General features: G+C 32.1%; 1 protein-coding gene across 2 annotated transcripts; it reads right to left on the reverse strand.

Annotated features, from left to right (window-relative positions):
• Positions 1-127: 127 nt before the first annotated feature.
• On the reverse strand, positions 128-20,855 carry LOC132946377 (signal element on autosome protein 2). 2 transcript variants are annotated; one of them, XM_061016358.1, is made up of 7 exons: positions 20,589-20,855; positions 20,303-20,527; positions 6,723-6,890; positions 2,855-3,067; positions 2,172-2,362; positions 1,252-1,856; positions 128-515 (listed from the first exon to the last, which is right to left on the reverse strand). In XM_061016358.1, the coding sequence occupies exons 2-7, from the start codon at positions 20,414-20,416 to the stop codon at positions 445-447; spliced, it is 1,362 nt and encodes a 453-aa protein (XP_060872341.1). In that variant the 5' UTR covers positions 20,417-20,527; positions 20,589-20,855; the 3' UTR covers positions 128-444. The 2 variants fall into 2 exon arrangements, with proteins under 2 accessions (XP_060872341.1, XP_060872342.1); XM_061016359.1 differs by having other exon boundaries at positions 20,303-20,855.
• Positions 20,856-21,869: the final 1,014 nt, after the last annotated feature.

Here is a 21,869-nt window from a genome sequence, read left to right on the forward strand (position 1 = left end):
GTTGCTGTAAAGCATTTTATATAACTACAAATATATATATATAATACATAATATTACCTACATGTTGGTATTGAAATTATCTGTGATAATTTAATATGTTATAAACTCTAATTTATTAAAATTAATATATTTTAACAAAATGTAATATAGATTTTATTTGAAAGCAAAACTATAAATGTTATAATAATCTATTAATCTATCACAATTAACATTAACAAAACTTAAAAATACTATGTTTTAAACAAAGATCAAATATATATTGTATGTATACCAAATACACTGTTTTCTTGATATCAAATATCCATAAAAATTCTTTAAGCTTAATTGTTATTTGATTCTTGTAATCCTAATGTCAATTTGGGCTTATTTTAAGAATCTACCGACATTAACAAAAGATCTACTCTTTTTTTAATGTAAAATTAAATTTATGCCAAATTGAAAAATTCATTTTCTTGAATCTATATCTTCATTTTGGTTGATCTCATGAACTGACTCAACTGAACGTGGGTGAACAACTAAAATTAAAAAATATAATTAATAAGTATAATTTAAAATTTTTAAAAACTAATTAATAAAACTAAATGTAAACAAGAAACTTTAAATTAAAACTCAACAATCTTAAAATGTCTCAAAATTAAATTCTTTAGGGACCTAACATTTATTTACCTATACTAGTTAGTAGTTACACATGTGAATAGGTAACTAGCATTACAATTTGTTGAAGTTATATATTGACTTAGCTAAAAACTAAGAATAAGGTAATAATATGGAATTTTACTAGTTAAAATATAAGAGTACAATTCTTCTACGTTACTACAATAACAAAAAAATGTACCTTTGCAATATTAATACATATTAATTTACTTACTGTTTATAATTAATTAGGTACCGTATTATAAGACTTAATATAAGTATTATAGGGACCTAAGTGTTATTTTTGATTTCCAAGAAAAATATTACTTAAAATAATTGTAATTTAAGTATAGTCGTGTGCAGGAGAGTACACGTAGTGTTTCGATAACTCGAATTATTTTCTTGTCCCTCGAAGTGTTAGTTTTTAAGTTGTGTTTGAGGTATATGACTCAAAAATTATCGAAACAACTAGTCAACTGTATAGGTGTATATACCATAATACCATTGATCATAAATACTAGTATTGGGTAATACCTATTAATAATTTAAAAAAAAAAAAAACTTCTTGTGGGCATGGAAAATACAAAAATCGTACACCTAGTCAATATAGGTACTTACAGTGTGGACGAAGATCTGGTTTGGGTTCGTCGATTGAATCTTGTTGGATAGATTGTCCGGCACCGGGTGGCATCATCATGGACATAGGCACGTGAATAGGAACCCTTTGGAACATGGGCCCATTCTGGCGGACAGATTCGGACGGCATAGCTTGGTGCATCATCGGACCGTCTCCGCTTGGTTTGTCGGATATAGCAACGGTGTACATGGATCTTCCTTCGGCCATCGCTGGGTGATATAGAACTTTGTTGGGCATGGCTCTGTCCTCAGCTTCTTGTTTATGATGTTGTTGATGTTCGTGGTGGTTATCGGACGCTGGTCTCAGTTCGGGTAACAGCTGTTGGAAGATGGGAATGATATGCTCTTCGATCTGCTGTTGCTCTTGCATTTGGAGCTGATTGTCAATGTCGGCGTTGATTCTGGCAATCAAGGCCAACGGGATTGGTCCGCTTTGAGCTTGATGGTGGTGAGGATGTGGCATATGATGGGGTGGTGGAGGTGGTCCCATCATACTCGGTAAATGGGTCATCGGATTAGCGCCCATTGGCATCGGCATCATCATTGATGGCTGTTGTTGCATTTGTTCCACCGGACTTGGAGCTCGTCTGTATTGGGATTTAATTAATTAGACGAATGTTTTTGTTTTAATTGCGATTTGTTCATATAAAAAGATTATTTTTTACTATTGTTGTTTACTATCATCTATATATAATAATCTATAATATATCTCATATAAATATAATATAATATTGCTTCAAAATAATACCTATTTACTTAATTAAATATTCGCATAGCTGAGTTATATATCTATACCTACCTAAGGAGTAAGGTGGTAGAAGTAAATAACTCATCTATAACGAATGTTGAATTTAAATGTATTTATTTCCAATAATCTGAACTTATACATAATTTTTTCATACCTCTCGTCGTGTCCACTCTCGCAAACGATGCTTAATCGTTCACCCGTAACGTGCTCAAAACGAGGATCAGTGGTAATGTTCACGCCGAATGGCAGACGCAACGTTTTCGGTTGGTGGTCCATGACTTCCTCAGCGCGTTTCTTCTCGATCACACAGTTCATCCGCGAACGTTGATTTTTCTCGAGTAAAGCCTTTATCGAAACAAATTCGTTTTAGAACAGCGTTAATTGGCGCAACCTTGCTAGCTAGTCAAATTTCAGCTAGTTATGGTTCCAAAATGTTACAAATTCAGTACTTTTTTAAATAATTTTATCAACTATAGGCAGATAGGTAATAAAAAATATATTTATTAAAATTAAAATTATACGTACGATATTTTATTCAAATTGTCTCCATTTAAAATGTATCTATTGTTTTTCTTGTATACATTCAAAGATTTATTGAATTTATCAAATTCCAACATACCTACTATGCAGCAGAAGGCAGCTCACCGGTTTTTATAATTAATTTTTAAATCAATGATTGTCGGTTGCATCCGTTTACGGAGCACATCAAGGAAAATAAGGATTCAGTCAAAAAATTTACCACTATTACAAAGAAAATATTTTTTATACATAGCTAGTATACTTTTCTCTGCCTATCCTACTATAGGTATTACTGTCAATAAACAAACAAACACTCACCCCAACGATTTCGTCGAAATCTAATTCCAATGGCAACTTGATTTGAACTGGCGCAGCCGGTTGTTGATCATTATTACCGGTGGTCGGACTGTCGACGTTCCTGGTTGATTGTTGGTGCACGGGAAGCTCTTCTTGCTTCGAATCAGATGTCTCGTCCGATTGCAAAGGGTCGACCAGTGCCTGATACTGTGGACGGTCTACAGCTTCTTCACTCTTTAAATGTAAATATTAAATATATTTTATTTTTTATACTTAAAATGTTGACTAGTTATGTGGCCATAAAGATGAAAGTATAATAGGTACTATAATAATATAATATATGTATACATATTATATTATATAGGTACCTATATATGAGTAATGAGTATTATCTGTATACACACGTGTAAACTACAATGTGAGCCAATCTTTAAATATAATATATTATAATTATTATTTTTTTCTATTAGGTAGGTACCTGGGTGCCCATCTACCTACCTTATAATACCATAATAGTCATTATTTGTTCCTGTTACACTGCAGAAGTTTACATTTTATAAAGAAAAACTATTATTTCAGGCAAAATATTTAAAAAAACAATTATAGGTAGGTACACTTATACCTATAATAAAATATACATCTATATAGATTATAATATATAATATATTATATATAAATATGAAATGAGATTTTTACTAAAGGCTAATCTTAGAAACTACCTACGTCTTGACCGATTTCAATAACAGTTATATCAATATATTCCTCTGAGAATATTGAGACTAGAATCGTGTTGTATTAAGCTTCTTTTTTCAACGCCTATATGAACCTATAGAGTGGCTCACACATGCATTTTGTTTTAGCTCAAGAAAATTGTATGCTTGACAATTGTTTGTATATACCTATATAAGATTGTCATTGGTTACAGAAGAAAAAATTGTACCTACCTATACACAGACTTCCTTCCCGCCAATTAGTGTTATGGGGGTTTTTTTTTTTAATAAAATAATACCTATTTAATTGGTTGCTTGTTCTTCAAATTTCCAATAAGAATGTCCCATGTTTATAGCTTATAGGTTCAAAAACTTATCGAATGATTTGAAAAAAGTTTCAAGGATTGTTTTCAAACAAACTATATTATTTGTTTTTTTGTTATCAGGAAAATGTAGAGAGTTAATTGAACAACTAACTACTTGCCATATTTTATGTTTCTTCATATTTTCTCGGGCGAAGTCACGGCTTATGCAGCCAATTATTAGGTAGGTATATAAAATGAATAAGAAAAAATACCTAGGTATGTTAAATTTATATACAGTTTGGTTGAATATCTGAAAGAATAATAGGTACCTACCTATACGGCTATTCAGGCATACAGTACAGGTTAAATAATATTAATTTGAAAAATTTGGTTCACATTGCCCGTAAATAATTATAACGTATAATAGGTAACTACCTATATTATACATATTATATTCTATACCTGTTGTATGGCTGTATAACTGCAGTATATATAAACATATTACTTAATATTATGTGGTAGGTAAGTAGGTATTACTATTATATATAGGTACGTAGTTACTATTAGATATATGCTGTGTTTTCATTATACAACTATAATATTATTATAGACTATTATATAGTGAGTATTATTATTATTGTCGGAACATTGTCGCATAATATAAATACAAATTATACGCCGAGTTGGTCATCGAATTGAACAATATGTAATATAGATTATAGATACGTCTTGCCTGCCTGTACGAATGTTTCAATGTTTCATAACCAAATCGTTTCCTGGGCTTAATGGTCGGTTACACCGAATAATCTCTATACCTTGCGTGTAACCTATTGGTATACGCGCTTGACCCATATATTGGTCGAGAGTGTGATATGGACCCTTGACCAATTCGTTTTCGTGCATTTTCAAACGTGGAAATATTTTTAAGTTGATTATTTGTGTGTATAATATTATAATAGGTATTGACTATTTTTTTATTACTATTATTTACAGACGAATTGCATCGCATAAGGCATAACAAAGAATTATTTGACCGTTGCAAGATATATAATTAATATACCGAAAAAACGAATAAATACGTCTAGGAAAACAGTTTCACTGTTGTTGTGCGTGGATTATATTATATAGTGAAAGCTGAACTATTCTATAATCTGAAAAATTGTCATCGTCAAACCAGCAAAAAATACTTCAGTTATATATAGGTAGGTATAGATACACAAAGAAAGTGATATTACATATCCATTTTAATGTTCTCACTTCTCACGTGGGTATCAGATTATTATAAATTTTATTATTACTTTATACAACATATATATAGACTACTTAATAGGCGCAGGTCACATGCAGGTTCTTATTATAATTTTAATATGATTTTGCAGAGAAAACTAAAGTATATACTAGTAACTACCTACTATAATATAGATACAGTATCTTCTTATTTTATAAAGGCTAAGCTTTATCATAGCGAATAAATAGTCTTTCACTCTTCTCTCTTTAATGCTCTTCATATGTAAGTACCTGTTGCACCCAGCCATTCCAATAATTTCTCCTATGAATGTCTTCCTCGGTCTTCCTCTTCCTTTGCGTCCATTGCTTCTTCATTCCAATGTATTGGTTATAACGGGGTTATGCCTCATTAAGTGTCCTAGTTTTCAACTTCATGATCTTATGATTGGTAGTAATACTCTCTTCTCTTCTACTATTTGGAGAATTTATCCATTGCTTTTCATTTCAGTCCAACTAATACGAAGTAATCTTCTCTAGGTCCACATTTCCATTGCTTCAATTTTATTTTTATTTTGTACTGTTAAGGTCCAAGTTTCACAACCGTACAAGAAAACACTCCACACGTAGCTCTTGGCAAAGTCTTTTCCGGTCTTAAGACTAAGACTTTTGTTCGTAAGGAACTGTCTTTTTTGTGTGAAGGCTTTCTTTGCCATGTCTATTCAATGACTTATTTCTCTCCTGTAGCGTATATAAGATTTTTTCAAGGGGGATATACAATTTTTAATATACATTCAGTATACTGCACATACTATATTTATATTGTTAATACATGTTCTAATGTGCAACATTTGGTCTGCGGGGGAAGGGTATGACCCCCATATTCCCCGTAGATACGCCACTGTTTCTACCGAACATCTACTGCAGTCGCTCGTTAGTGTGTTTCCTAAATACTTATATTATACTGTTGTACTTGATCAATTATTATATTATCTTATCGTATGTTCTACTCTCTTTACTTATTTCCATGACTTTTGTTTTATTCTTATTTGTCATCATAAGGCAAAAGCTACAGCATACAATATTAAAATGTAATGATATGATATTGTTATGGCGCTGGTTGAGTTGTACACCCTGCATATTTGGTGTGATCAGTTGACATGATTATCATAAATTAGTATAAGTAATTTTTACGGTGTATCTATAAGTTTGAACTATTTACGTGTTGAAAAAAAAAATAAAAAGTTGGAGGTATAGGTTATATACGTACACTTGACCGAAATATTCAAACGTCCACTGAGACGACAATAATACTTTATAATAAACTATATATGAATTATAATGATAATAAAGAGCAATGAAAAATGGAACAAATAATTTTGATTTAGACACGGACAATATACCAATAACTCTATGCCATAACTATCCGTTTATAATAATTGATGGAAATTCTACGCGATTTGTGTATAATAAATAATAATATGATTTTAAAGAATTTACTTAATAGTACTCGAATATGACATTGTGAACCAATAACAGTATCGTAATAGTTATTCATATTCGACTTTTTATACGGTCATCGGTTAACGTTTGGGTAAAGGCCATAAGGTATTACATTATTTCAGCAACTCGTAAGTTTATAGTGTCTACCTGTCTGAGGAGTGCTTCGGCGTGCATTAACTGTGAGCAGGACGCGTTCGCCTGTAACCAAGCGGCAGCCAGCATGAATGATCCAAGTATGAATGAGCACGCGATCACAGTGAATGCTGCTATTCTCGCTATTTGAACAGCAGTCGGTCGAGTTTTGAGTTTGTATGCCTATAAAATATACATCGAAACTTCATTATAATACAAAATAATAGTACTTAAAATATTTCTATGTAAAATTATCAAATTAATACCTATTGCAACATTAAATAATCTATAAAAATACCGCACATTAGAGTAGATATTCTTATAAACAGACACACCAAGTCGTTTAAATACTAAAAAACATACATAGAAAGAGAACGGAAACAAAATGTACGTATTATACGTGCTATATATTACAGACGAGTATACCTATATTGGGTTTTTGATCAATGTACAGTTACAGAAATTGTTGCAGTCTGTTTAAAAGTGCCGAATGCGTACACCCTACGAATCTACGATACAATTAATATACAATTATATTTTAATTAATTCGTCATTTCGTCGTAAGAAAGTGTATTTTAGTTAAAATAACAATTCGCAGCATACTATTTGCCGTTTGGTATATCATAAATTCATAACCATTGATAAAGGTTATTTCCTTTCCTTATCCTTTCCTTTCTCTATGGTCATAACCTTAGAGTAGGCACCTCAACAGCGAAAACGATTTTAAATACAGGCTCTGTGTATGTGATGTTCGGTATAGGTAAAGCAGGTACCTGCTAGATTTTTTGATTGTTCCGTAAGTACCTAATTCTTAAGATCTACGACGATTTTAAAACACAATATATAGTTTGGAGTAGTGACGCCTACGCAGTACTCATACAACTATTTATTGTATAATACAAGTGCATATAATTATAACATCATTAACATCCATAATTTAAAATTATTATAACCATTATTAAACCATGTTTGTTATGACCAAAGTGGGGGTGGAGTATGTTATACGTATATTGTATATTAGGTATTATTTTTATTGTTGTTATTTTTTCTAGGTTTTAGAACGCGCCGGCGAACACAAATAATGATACAAGTGTACACAAACACGTAGAATTTTTACCATCATTATTATTATTACAATAGGATCTCCGAACAATCCAATAGGAGAGGATGCACGCTGCACGGATTTACATGATTCTATTTTTGTGATGTTGAAATAGCTGGTAGATTAACGCTACAGATATAATATATTGTGTTATTATTATACTTGCTCGTACTGTACCATCCTATACTATATAGGTACAGTTATATACGGTATACGCCGGGTTTACCTACGCTGTACTCATAACGTCTGATCACGATTTTCAAATATATTATGTACAAAAGAATCCGTGGTTAGTGTAGGTAGGTATACCTATGTATATATAAAATGTATTCCTCCGATTCCTCCAAGTCACCGACTCAGCTTATAACATAAATACGCGTATAATTCGTGACGATGATCAATCACGAGTTTTCATGACTCGTAGCTCGTGGTTCGATTAAGCTTTCCTCACGGCTATACAATATTGTATTGGTACGTTAAAAATATTTTTGAATTTATTAAGTGCAGCATACACATGTATATTGTATAGGCAAACAGATGCGTACCTATAAGTTATATTTTATTTCTATGTATATAGGTATTATAATATTAATGGGTAGGTACCTACGTCCAGCCGCTTATAAAATCATTTGGATATTCTTATAATATTCATTTTGAGACACGTAATATAATATATTATGACTTTCACACGATTTTGGAATGCCTTTATTTTAGTCTCTATAGGTTAATGCAATTATGCGTCTATATTATTATTATACTGCATTTTTATATTTTCCTATACGAAAATAATATCATATTATGATAAGTTTTTTTTTATCTTTAATTAAATTAAGGCGTTCCTAGCTAGGTATAGCTATCTAAGCCTACTGATATGTACACATTTTTACATATTTTTTTTTCTATTACATAATTGCAAGATAATAATAAAATACTAAATTATTAAATAATAGGTTTAAATTAGGTAAATATGACAAGTGATAACTGCGCGCTGCACCGTTCGTTGTTATACTATTATACATAATCACGTTCACCTAACTGGACCATCGCCTCAGCCACACTGACCACAATTAAATGGTATTATGTATTTTTTTTTACCATTATTAACAGTTGTCGTAAGTTGTGCGCGTAACTATAGGTACCACCTAGGTAGATATATATAACATATAATACAATGTGCAGGCAATTCGTGTTCTCCGGTAGGTATTCTGAAAGAAATGCATTTATTTGTTCCGCGACGGCAATAAGAAACCTTAACCGAACCACAATTGATATATATATATAAATATATATATATCGAAGTATGCGGCAATTGAAATTGTATTACGGGCGTTGTTTCCACGGCAAAGAAAAGTCGTAATTGCGGTTTTCCTACGAGTGCGGCGCGCTGCCTATACCCAACTATTACTTTCTCGATTACCGTTGTACCGTCACGGACGTCCAATAATATAATCTATAATAAATAATGAAAACTATATAGAAGGAAATAAAATAATAATATATATATATATCGTCACTAATAATAATAAGTGCAGTTCGCCGACGCCACCGGCGGACAATTATCGCTAATAGCACGACTGCGCACTTAGGTACAACTGCAGTGGGCTATATTATGTGTCTATGTATATATTGTGTATAAGCTTGACATTCTGCGGTGCGATACGGTGTACCACGGCAGCTATTAACGGGATAAAATCAAAATGAAAAAAATCCAACTGTTATAGGTACGCGAGTTGTCTGCGCGGCCACTACAGGAACTCGTCTCGCGATTCGCACTTGCAGCATACCAGATATGCCAATAAGGCGTGGAATATCGAATTTGAAAGTCTAAAGCAACTTCTGCTGCAGTAGTCTGCAGAAGAGATCCGGTTATTGAAAACGATTTTTGCTCAAAATATTATCAGTCTTCGACTGATATACATATACTATACGAAGGTATTGCCGTGTAGGTACCTATATAATCATATTCTTCTATGTAGGTAGGTATTGTATATATAACGTATTAAGTACGAGTAAATCCTAAACAATTATTTCGTCACGTCAATAATACAGACCACGGGTACTCAATTATCTTACGAGACGTGAAACTTATCGAGCACCACTGCAGGTTCTATCCGGAAAAGTGTTCGCTGCAGGAATTATAGATAATAATAAAATACATCATATTATTGTCATGTACCTTCGCTAAGGATCTCTCGCCTCAGTATGGGTGTAGGTACGCATAACGTGTACCGGTATTATAGGAAGCATATTACATGGGTAATCTTACTACTGCAGTACACGCTATGGAATTTCTGTTTCACGAGAAAAGAATTTTCGATTTAAAATAGGTACCTACTCAAATACGTTTTGTATAAGTATTGGAAATGTTATAGTATTAGAACTATAATATTATTTTAAAATGTCGATAATCTATGTTGGATACAACGTAATTTATCAAATGTTTATGATTGAAATGAAAATTATATATTTTGATACTTTGATCCCCGGTTACCATACATATAGTCATATAGGTATATATAGCCGTGTAGGATTAGTCCATGTTTATCTGCACGAATATTTTGTATTTTCATTTTTATTATATAATTTTGTATTGTCCACACTCCACGCTATAGTTATGACTGTACATTATAATATTATATAGACTTCCTGTCAAAAACACAACTGCCACGATGTGTTAAATATAGGTAAATTCTATGTGTACGCCATATTAAAACGTATATTCGCAAACAGGACGTCCGGTGCACTTGAAAATGACTTGCAATAAAAACCCGAATCAGACAGGTTAGGTACCTGGTGGATGGTGGTGGGTGTAAAAAATATATAAACATTTAATGTGTGTGTGTGTGTAAGTAAAACTTATGGTTTTTTTTTCATCGAAATTCTATCTATGTACGCAAATTACTCTTATATCAACTGTCGAACATAATATTATAATATTATGTCTTAAATTTTATTTTTATGGAAAGTGCGTTGAAATCGAACGAATTAGTTATGTTTCCCGTGTCAATATAATTTACATAAATCGATCACATAACGGCCTAGGTAATGAATGGCCGGCCTGTCTGCGGGTGTTAATGAGACATGTCCATTGAATTCCAACAGAAAAATAAGAAGAAAAAACAGACGGCTTAACGAGGAAGCTACTTTCTATCATGAGATTTTTTTAATTATGTTTTGTCTGTACAGTTGTACTGGTATACCTATATACAAGCCATCTACAAGTTACAACTGTAGTCCGTCGGTTCATTGTGATTTACTACGAGTTATAGCTATAAGCGTTATATTATATAGGTTGATGTAAAACACACGACGATATGACAATAATATTATAATAAATCAAAATACCATAAAATATTATAACGAATGAAAAGAGTTCTAGGTAACTTTCTTAACGTGATGGAATATTAAATACACTGCGCTATGACCTATGACAGTGTGACCCATCATCGCCTGTACATAATATAATATGCGGTTATTATATATTATGCTGCAGTATTATATTATTATATAGGTACCGCTAGAGAGCATTTATATATATTATTATCTATGCTCTCTATAGGTACCGCCGTACTGGTGCTTTACGCCTGACGATATTCATAATATGACGCACGGTGTCGAACAGAAATTAGAAAACGAAAATGTTTACGATCTGTAGGTATATATCCTCCGCACTAATTATATTAATAATGTCTGTACGTTGTTAATTATATTTTCCTTTTTATCGCGTTATTATAATACATATTGTTCATATATAATCGTGTGGCAGAAAATTAATGTATAAAAATTAATTAAAATATAGAAATTAAAGTAAATTGTTTTTGTTGCATAATTCACCAGATCTAACATGCACATAATTTACGTCGTATTAATTTTAGAATAAACGATATTTTCTTATTATAATGCCAGCTGCATACATAGATTTCAAGATAATGATATGACTCAGTGAAATACACCCAGACGAAAGACTAACTTGGAAAATGCACATCAATCAAAATATAAACCAATGATACAAGGATGCAAATTCGATGCCCCTTTCTACTACACCTCAATATCTCATTACCTACCTCAAACCTGCAGATGAAATTCTATAGATACTGACTTTCACGTGCCCTGCAGTATGCGACATGGGTTACCGCTTCCTAATCTTCAATGAAAATTAAAAAATTGAAAATTCTCCAAAACAAATAAATTCATAAGAATAGCAGTCGACGCCCTTGGTTCACGCGGAACAAACAATTGCACAATGACGCGGGATTATCGTACTTATCGACATGGATAATTAACCAATACAACAACTTCAAAAATAACCTAAATAAACCCAACGGAACTCTCCATTACAAAATCGTTGAAACATCTAAACCTAGGCTGAAACCTCGCCTTCCACAAGACATTTCTTAGAGGGTCAATCCGACAACTAATAAAGAAGATATTTCTTTATTTATTCGTGTTTATTTGTACAATAAGTACCTACATTTAAAACTTTGGTAAAACATTTGGTATGTGGGAACAGCTGATCAGTTCAATTAAAAAAAATTGATACAAGTTCAGCTACAACGATGTACCACTTAGGTAGTTAGGTACTCAATATATATATCGTCTGATAAAAACTTTTAGGAACAGGTATAAGTTGTCCTAACTTGCACCTACTACATAGATTATAGAAACCCGTACTATATAGTGTGCTGTATAATCTTATATTGTCCGCTCAAAAATTTTAACGAAATACATATTTTTATACTTGACACAGTTACAGCTATACAGGAGTACAAACTCTTTTAAACAATCTTAAAATTAACTGTTGGTTCTATTGTTCTAATCTGTTATATATATTCTAATACCTAGTAAAATGTATAATTTATCATCACTATTTAGTGCGAGGAAACGACGGACGCGTAACAGGAATTATTTATCAGTCTATATAAAAAGTTTGATTATAATAATAAGTAGGTACTAGGTAGGTTATAACTTATAACTATATATACAGACACGCCGAGACGAATAAATGATCGATTTCCTATTTTATGGTAAAACAAATTGAACGGTAGTTTATAGTTGGATAGAATTGGGACAGTATAAATTGGTCTATATAGCTATCGGGAGAAAAAAAATTATAATATTTAAGACCCGAAATCCAAATCCTTAACAACAGAGTCACGAAGAAACGTTTTCACCAAACCACATTATAATGTTTTTTATTATACATTCTAAATATAAAATATAATCATGATTCGCATATTATACATATTTATATATAATAATATGTATATTATATCGCAAACGCCAAACACACGTCACCCATCGTCGTGTCGATAAGAAGAACATGATGGTATGCATATAGCCATATAGGTACTGGTCGTGCAGTGGTTAGTGGTGTGACCGGTGTGACCACGATGACCGAACGTGTCGAGAAGATGAAAAAAAATCTTAAAATGAGTTAGGTGTAGTAGGTGTAAAAGTATAATATTATAATAATATATTACGCTCGACCAGAGGTCAAACGTTAGCATCTTGGTACGCCAGGATAACAACAACAGCAACAAGTAACAACAATAACAATAAACAGCTAACGGTCGGAGAAAGTATCATGAAATAAATATACAGAGCAAAGCAATTATTATACAAAACAAAATAATATACTTATACTAATACAGTGAGTAATACCTATACATATATCGTTATATCAACCCAATTATAACACTGACGCGTATAAAACTAATGTCTTATGTTTCGGTTTTTGCACTAGATTTGTTCATTTCAAAACATTTCTGTGTTTGATCGATGACGAATAGTTTTAAATATTATTATGGTTGAATACAACACGCACTGCTGCGGCTGCAGATCCCGGAAATCGATTTTAATAGCGTACACAATTTTATGATTTATGTACGTGATATTATAATATGCGCAACTTGTGTATAATATTAATATGTATATACCTATATATTATTATTTATTATTATTATGAATATAAGTATGAAAACGTTTTGAGTATTAATCGGTTAGGGAAAAAAAAATATTATACCTAACGTACTATTTTATTATTATCGACGCTAATAATGACGCTAGTGAATTTCGTTTCACATCATATTGATTTTTCGGTACTTATAAATTATAATGACTTACGGGTTGTTTTTAATTCAACACAAAACAAATTATCACGGGAGACAAAACGATATTATTATGAAGGAAAAAATAAAAGTATACGATAGGTATTGTGTTTTGTTTTCTCAAATGCATCGCCCAATTTTCTTAGAACAGGAGAAGATTCAATGTTATATAGGTTACCACGAAGAAGTAAACTCTCTGCAGTCGCAGTTCATAATATAATATTATATTTAGTCATTCTCCACTGCGAGTCTGCAAATCACAATAATACTATTAAAGTGTAGTAGACAGTAATGGCACGTTTTTACGTTTGTATACACTTCTGGACTGCTATAACAATACAAAATATCAGTAGGTACCCATAATATTTATTGTATATTGTATAATGTACATTAATTATTATTTAATTTAACATTTGAACGTCGCCTATGCAGTTGACGTTATATGATCGACGTCAACCGGAATTCACAGTTATGCACGTTGGGTACCAGCGGTACAGTTGAATGCCTAATTAGATAAGTTTCAAAAAAAAAATTTACGAATTATCGACGCCGGTGGAAAATAATGTACCTATTAACCTACCTACGTTCAACGTTGTGCGCATAGGTATACGATAGGTATATTATCATTATTCATTATAATAATATTATGTACGCAGAGTGCAGAGACGGAACAAGTAGGTACGATGATGATTATTAGAGTTTCCGATTCCGCCGACTCGAACAATAATGTGCTGCACAAATAAGGACATAAAATAGCTGGTTAACTATCGTAATAATATCGTTTCATCGTAAGCGCGCAATGTTCGATATGGTTGCAGGTTCCAATATTATTATTAGGTACGGTTCACGACATCTGTATAGGTTACAGGCTCGTACTTACCTATAGATAGGTAATGGGTACCTATATACTATTTTATAACGGTATGACGACGACGACGACGACGGTCGGCAGTATTGCGTTGCAGAACATTTGGCACAAATCAGGAAAAAAAAAACTATTATATCGGTCGGTGTTTTTTTCTTTCATATTATTATGTATGGTTAGCTATTATATATTTATTTCTGCTCGATTGAGAAAAAAAAAATATCATATTACATATTATTATTATACCTATACAATAATTATATGGGCAGTTTTCGCCACTTATTATTCAATAATCGTTTTATATCATTTTGTCACATTGTCCGCGTATACGCCGATGGATATACGTTTTATATTATATACGCGTACCAATGTATACATATATTGTATATATATTTGTGTGTGTTTATTATTATTATTCATTCGATAAGGAGAAAGCGTTTGGTTCATTGAACCTGGCGGGGGTTCGGGCCAGAATGAAAATATTGTGATGAAGCAATGCGTGTAAGTGATATGTTCCTATTTTTATATAGTTGTGTAATTTGATAGTCGGTATAATATAATAGCAGGCACAGTAGGTATATTTGTTATGCAATGTCCACTATATCTACCTATATAGAATAATATATTATTATTTATTATTGACTCGAACGGGTGCATTTTTTTTTCTTTAATTTACTGCATTTTAATTCTGCCCCGAATTTGGCGAATTAAACGCGCGATCGGAGCGCAACGTCAAAAAAAATTCTATAATATACCTATTATAATATATTATATTCCTTACATTTACCAGTTTTCCTACGTTATTGTTTCGAGTACATGGGTTTATATTTCACCAATAGGACATAGGTACTTTGAACCTGTAAGGCTGTAAACATACTATAATTTAACACGTTCATTGTTTAAAATAAAAAAAAACATATTGCAAACTAAAATATTTATTAAAATAACTGGACTAACTGCACTGAATCATATTCCTATTATAGGCTAAAGTCTTAAATATTGTATATTGTGATATTATAATACATTATAATATGTAACCATGTAGGTACATTTGCTTAATTTTAATTTTACGCGAGTGCCATTATCTGATTATTATTATGTAAGTTAAAGTAATTAAAACTCGGTACAAATCTAAGTTATGGAAAAATATATATATCATTTGTTTCAATATACATTTTAATGGTATTTCTATATATTTATTATTAACATGTTTTATTTGATTCCATTTATATTTATCCGAAAATCGTGATATTCTGAGCATTAGGAAATCAACTAGCTGTTTCAGTATTTTTAATTTTATCAACAAATGTTTAGTATAGGTAAGCTATAGGTATTGTTGCTTACACCTAATACCTATGTTATGAGCTTATGATTAAGGAAGCACAACATAAAAAAATCATTATCAATTCAATGTTATCGTTATGTCAGTAATTTTAATATGAACAATAGTAGAACGTTCATTATAATGGACATTTTTACTACACACGATTATAGTCATAAAATTTTCTACATTTGTCTTTATCTTCAAATTCAATACTGTAATTATATAATATTGCAATATATTTGCATGTAATATTTTGTCTGTAAGTGGTAAAATATATATTTATTAAATATACATATATTGATATATTATAATACATACCTACTGTAGGTATGTCTTTATACATACTGTCATACTAGTTACTACAATTGAATTAAAATTTGAACTAGCAAATGGTAATTATTTTAATTTATTTTTGAAAATGGGTAGAGTCGTCACTCGTCAGTCAAATTAATCAATGACACGGTTATCGAATTTCATTAGATTTTTTTTAACAATTGTTATTCATTAGAGAGCATATAATGTAACAAGTAACAAAAACTATATAATATACTATAAATCAAATTACATAATTGTCTACTACTTTTTTTTGTGTGAGAAAATCTATAATTATTTGTAAGAAGGAAAATATTCTAATTTTATGAATTTATACACTCGGCAACCCACAAGTGTTGGTTACGTAATTATAATATTCATAAATTAAAATTTTGTAGGAAAAAATATGAATAATATTGTGTATTTGAATATTTTTTTAAATCGTGTAACATACTTTCTATCTAATTTAACATACTTATTGTTTTTATATATGAATACCAGAATACACCAGATGTTATAATAGAATAAAAGACAAACGTGATTTTCTCTCAATAACAAAATTTAGGCGAAGTGAAAATTTAAATTCATTATGCGGTTTAACTAATAATTATTATTTTCAGAATTTTTTTTTTAATCTGCTGAATGTAATTTTTAACTGCTAATATATCGGTAAATTATAGATTCCAAAAATAACTGATGAGTGGCATGATCATCAACTTTATGGGTAAACATATTATCATTAACATACGAATAATAACATAATATGGGTAATGAGCCCTTTTTCTTTTCGTTAATCGGTTCAGACAGCAGATAGACCGCATTATTTTTCAGAATATGTCATTCAAACGTCGAGTATTAATGGGAATGGAAAGTGTCCGACGGTGTAAATAGGTGAATGCGAAAATTCGTCATTAAAGGCATTTAGCTCATGCAAAAAAACCGTCAAATTCATAAATCATTTAATGGGTCGTATCATGAGAGAAAGCGTGCGTGTGAGTGTACAATGTGCATATACATTTATCGTACCCCAAGTGAAACTGTGTTTACCACGTATATGCAATTTGTGCACTTCAAAATCTACTGGAAAGTACACAATATAAATTATAATGATCGTATATTATGAATATTATAACAAAGAGTAAGCGTCATAATCATAAATATTATCACAAACCAGACTCGTAATCGAAATCGATTCACTATAAAAAATATATGTATTCGTTGGCACAAATTATATTCAATTGGGTAAATAATAAATATTATATCATAATACTTATTAAACGTATAAACGTTATACGTTATGTTTGAAGAATTAAAACATACAACTGTATATAATATGCATTTTACGAAATCTATAATAACGATCCGTATTTACCTGTATAGCTATAGCATAATATTATTTATATGTATTCTGGAAATCTTCCAGGCGTCTCTACGTAAGTCTAGAAGATTCGTTGAATTTATTCCTGACCCGAAAGACCTTATCCGACAACCGGTTTAACAACAGACCACATTGGCTTTAATGCAGCACACCACGACATTTACATATTTCGCTTCAAGTTTTTGTCATTAGGTATGTATTTTTGCACTGTCGCTGGCACAGTGCAGGTATACATATTCGGATCTTAAGATAAAAAAAAATAATTTTTTTCTGTGTAAAGTTGTATATACGGTGCAAATTATGCAACAGACCATTTTACGAACTCAGCAATCCAAGTGCTAGTTAGCTAGTTGCAAAATTGCGCAGTAAGTATAAACGAAATGGCTATTTGTTGTACTCTCTCGTCAACCCGAAAAACTAGCGGCGATAATGACAACAATATTTGGTTATCCCGTCGCCGGCGTATTGGATGGACATATTATTATTATGTATTATATATATTATTATAACATATAGCTGCAAACGACGGCCTTGTTGGTGGCGTAGTTAACTGCAGTATGTCAAGCATGAAAAGCTCTTTTTAAGTGTTTTTTTTTTATTATTTTTTACGTATAGAACTCCGTAAATCGTAATTCGTTGTAAAAATAGAATCTAAAACACTCACACGACCATTAACGTGAGCATTGTAAGAATTGGACTCAAGGTAAAACGTTTATAATAATATATACACTATACGTACGTCTGTGCGCCCAACACAAGAGTTGAAGAGAAAGGATAAATTATACTACATATTGTTTACAGTCGTTATACCCAGTTGTCCTCGACACACCATCTTTTTACATATTATTATTATTATGATTATATTACTTTGTATTTTGTATCCATATATATATATATATATGTATACGTACGCGCATGTATATATAATGCGACTGGTGTATTATTGTAAAAATATAATATAATATATATTGTATTCCCTCCGGCGGCGGTAGTACCTACAGCTGCAAAAAACTACCTCCGTACAAAAATCAAAATATATAATAGGTATATGCACAGAGATTTTTTTATTGTTTTTATTATTCGTCGTCCGATGACAATGATCATAATATTATAATAAGAACATCGTTCTTTGACGCGCTAGGCGACTATATGTGCTAACAATATATAGTTGAGAACAAGCTCCGCGAGCAACGATAGGTATACTATAAAGTATAAATAATTATAAATTATTATTGTGTGGAATAGGTAGTCATTTTTTTCCGATCTGGCCCCGCGGGACTTCGCAAGAGACGATACCACTGAAGATACCCCTTTTTTAATATGGTACCGGTACGAGTGAGAGATATTGTTGCTAAAGGCGGCTTATATAATATAGGTAGGTACCTATACTCGCAACTCGCATCTCAATTATGAATTATGATTAATGATTATATTATATTGAAATAATATGCGCCACATGTGTCAATTGCTGTTATTGTACTGCGCTCGTGATCTATGCGCACATATTATTACTATACTGTACGCTTAAATAGTTTTTCTTTCTCGTTTCATGTACACAATATACAGTATACACAATATATTATAGTAAAAGCGATTAATTTTTAACGGCTATTGTTTGTCCCAACAGACAACAGGTTTCACGTGAAAAAAACCAAACCGAAAACGTGAACGTAGAACATAGAAGTAAATAGTATATGCTGCACATACGACTATACATTATACATTTTAACATTTATATTTATTATATGTATATAATGTACAGCCAGTATAGGTAGGTATAGTGTATACTAAACCATATAAATATACTTAGTACTTACGTATCTACTAATCTACTTATACATTCAATAATGTATACAAGATAATACAAGACCATTGTCATTTATACTATGTAGTATGGTGGCGTTTTTTTACTACCTAGAACAGACCGATCTAGCAAGACCTGCAGCAAGACCTTTTACATAACACACCGATAGAAAAAAAAAATACGAATTTTTATGAATGATTTTTCGTGGTCTGATGTCCGGAGAGAAATCTCATACTCGTTGAAGTCACCGACGTGGGTCTCAAGTCAAACGGAATTTCGTCCTATAAAATATATGCGTACGTTGCTAAAAATATCATATCATATAGGTGTAATAAAACAGTTGTAGTCATCTCAAGCTGGGCAGAAATTTAGTTATTATTATATCCACAACCCGCCGAATAGGAAAGATCAAAATCCAAAGTAACAAAATATGCTTCCGGTCGTCGCGGTCTTATTGAAAGCCGAAAGGTACCACACGCGCGTTTCGACTTTCTAGCGAACCGCGAAGTGGAGTGTGACGCAGCGGCCACCGCACGACGGGCGCGAGACGACGAACGATTTTGCTCTAACTACGACTGCTCCTCGTAAGTCGAATTTTCGTCATTATTATTATTAATTATATTTTACTATAAATGTATAATATATAATAATATTGTAATAATAATATAATATACAACGCTGTATTATCGTCTAAACAACTCACCGGTGGTGGTTCGGAGACGTACACCTCGTGCGTGGGATATTCCGTTTTCATGCTGATGCTGTCTTCCGACGCTGTACCGGCTGCTGCGACCGCGGCTTCCTGTTGCTTGTCCATGTCGGTCCTGCGTCGACTGGCTGCTGTCGCGGTCTGCGCGTTTATAATATACGACGACGATATCGACTTATCAAATATTGCGCCGGGCGGAGACGACTATACGTCACGGACCTGAAGATTTATGATAAGTAAATATATTGGGTATATTATGTGCACGTATATTATGACGTACTGTGTCAATGACGTCCGCGCGCGATTCCCACCGACGACGGCCGATCGTACTGACGTGATCGACTGTCGGTGCGTGTATAGAGTTTTGGTTATTGATATTATATCGATAACGATATAATATTATAATATGTCTGCGGAGGATACCTGCAGCTAGGTATATGTATTGCCTAATGCGTTCGGCGACCGGACTCTGACTGACTGATCGGAACTGGCGCGGCGAGAGTTGATCGGCAGCGGACGGTGGCTATACACGTATAATACCAAATAGTATAATATTATTCTTGTCGAGCGCAGCTGACTCAGTCGAGCGGGCGGACGCGGACGCGGATTTCCACCACCGACGCGTGTTTCGGATTTGGGAAGGGCGCGGCGAGAGATTCGAGCTCGTGACCTCCCACGCGATGATAACAATAATAATAACAATAATATACGTATTGCAGTATATTTTACTAAATAATAATATTCGAGTAAAAGACGTTCACAAATTAATATAGTCGTATTGTATTGCGGTTGCGACAGACTTACGCGTGCACACTGTTTTCCACCGGTTTTCTAGCGAAAAAAACGTAACACGCTTGCAGTCGTCTGGAAAGTGGAATGATACACGATGTTGGACTACGCACTATGATATACAAATCTGTTACGGCTTGTATTTATTTCCTGAAACAAAAAACGTGTACTACTATATTATATACTTACTATTAAAATAAAATACCCCCTACACCCTCGAAACTAAAAAAAAAGCTATAAACTATTTAATGTTCCCTTTTTTAACATTCATACAAAATCGTGTTTTGTTGAAATGACGACTAAACCTTTGTTGTATGATAGAGACGTACTGTACATTAATATTAAACAATGAACCTATACAAAAGTTAATATATAGTTACCTTGCGTTGGTAACTATAGTCTATAATTCACGTTGTTTGGAGACCTCGACGAAAGTGAACGTCTGTATACTGCTGTACATATACTATATACACTATATGTATGGATATCATATTATATTATGGATGTGTACAGAAAGCTTTGATCAACCTTATAGATACCAAATCTCCATGAGCATTACTGACTTAAAGGGCCAATGGGGCTATAGTGCTATATGTATAATTCCTATAATATGTACTTATAGTATTTACTGTAGAATTGTTTAATTTTATAAACGTATATTTGAATAATTGTATAATAATAATTGTACATTATGTATCTACTGCAGTGTACTTATATTCATAATCGTTAGCCTGAAATGCTATAGGCATCTATAGTTCACAAATTTAAATGT

The sequence above is a fragment of the Metopolophium dirhodum genome, chromosome 6, assembly GCF_019925205.1.
Source record: "Metopolophium dirhodum isolate CAU chromosome 6, ASM1992520v1, whole genome shotgun sequence".
NCBI classification, from domain to species: Eukaryota; Metazoa; Arthropoda; class Insecta; order Hemiptera; family Aphididae; genus Metopolophium; species Metopolophium dirhodum.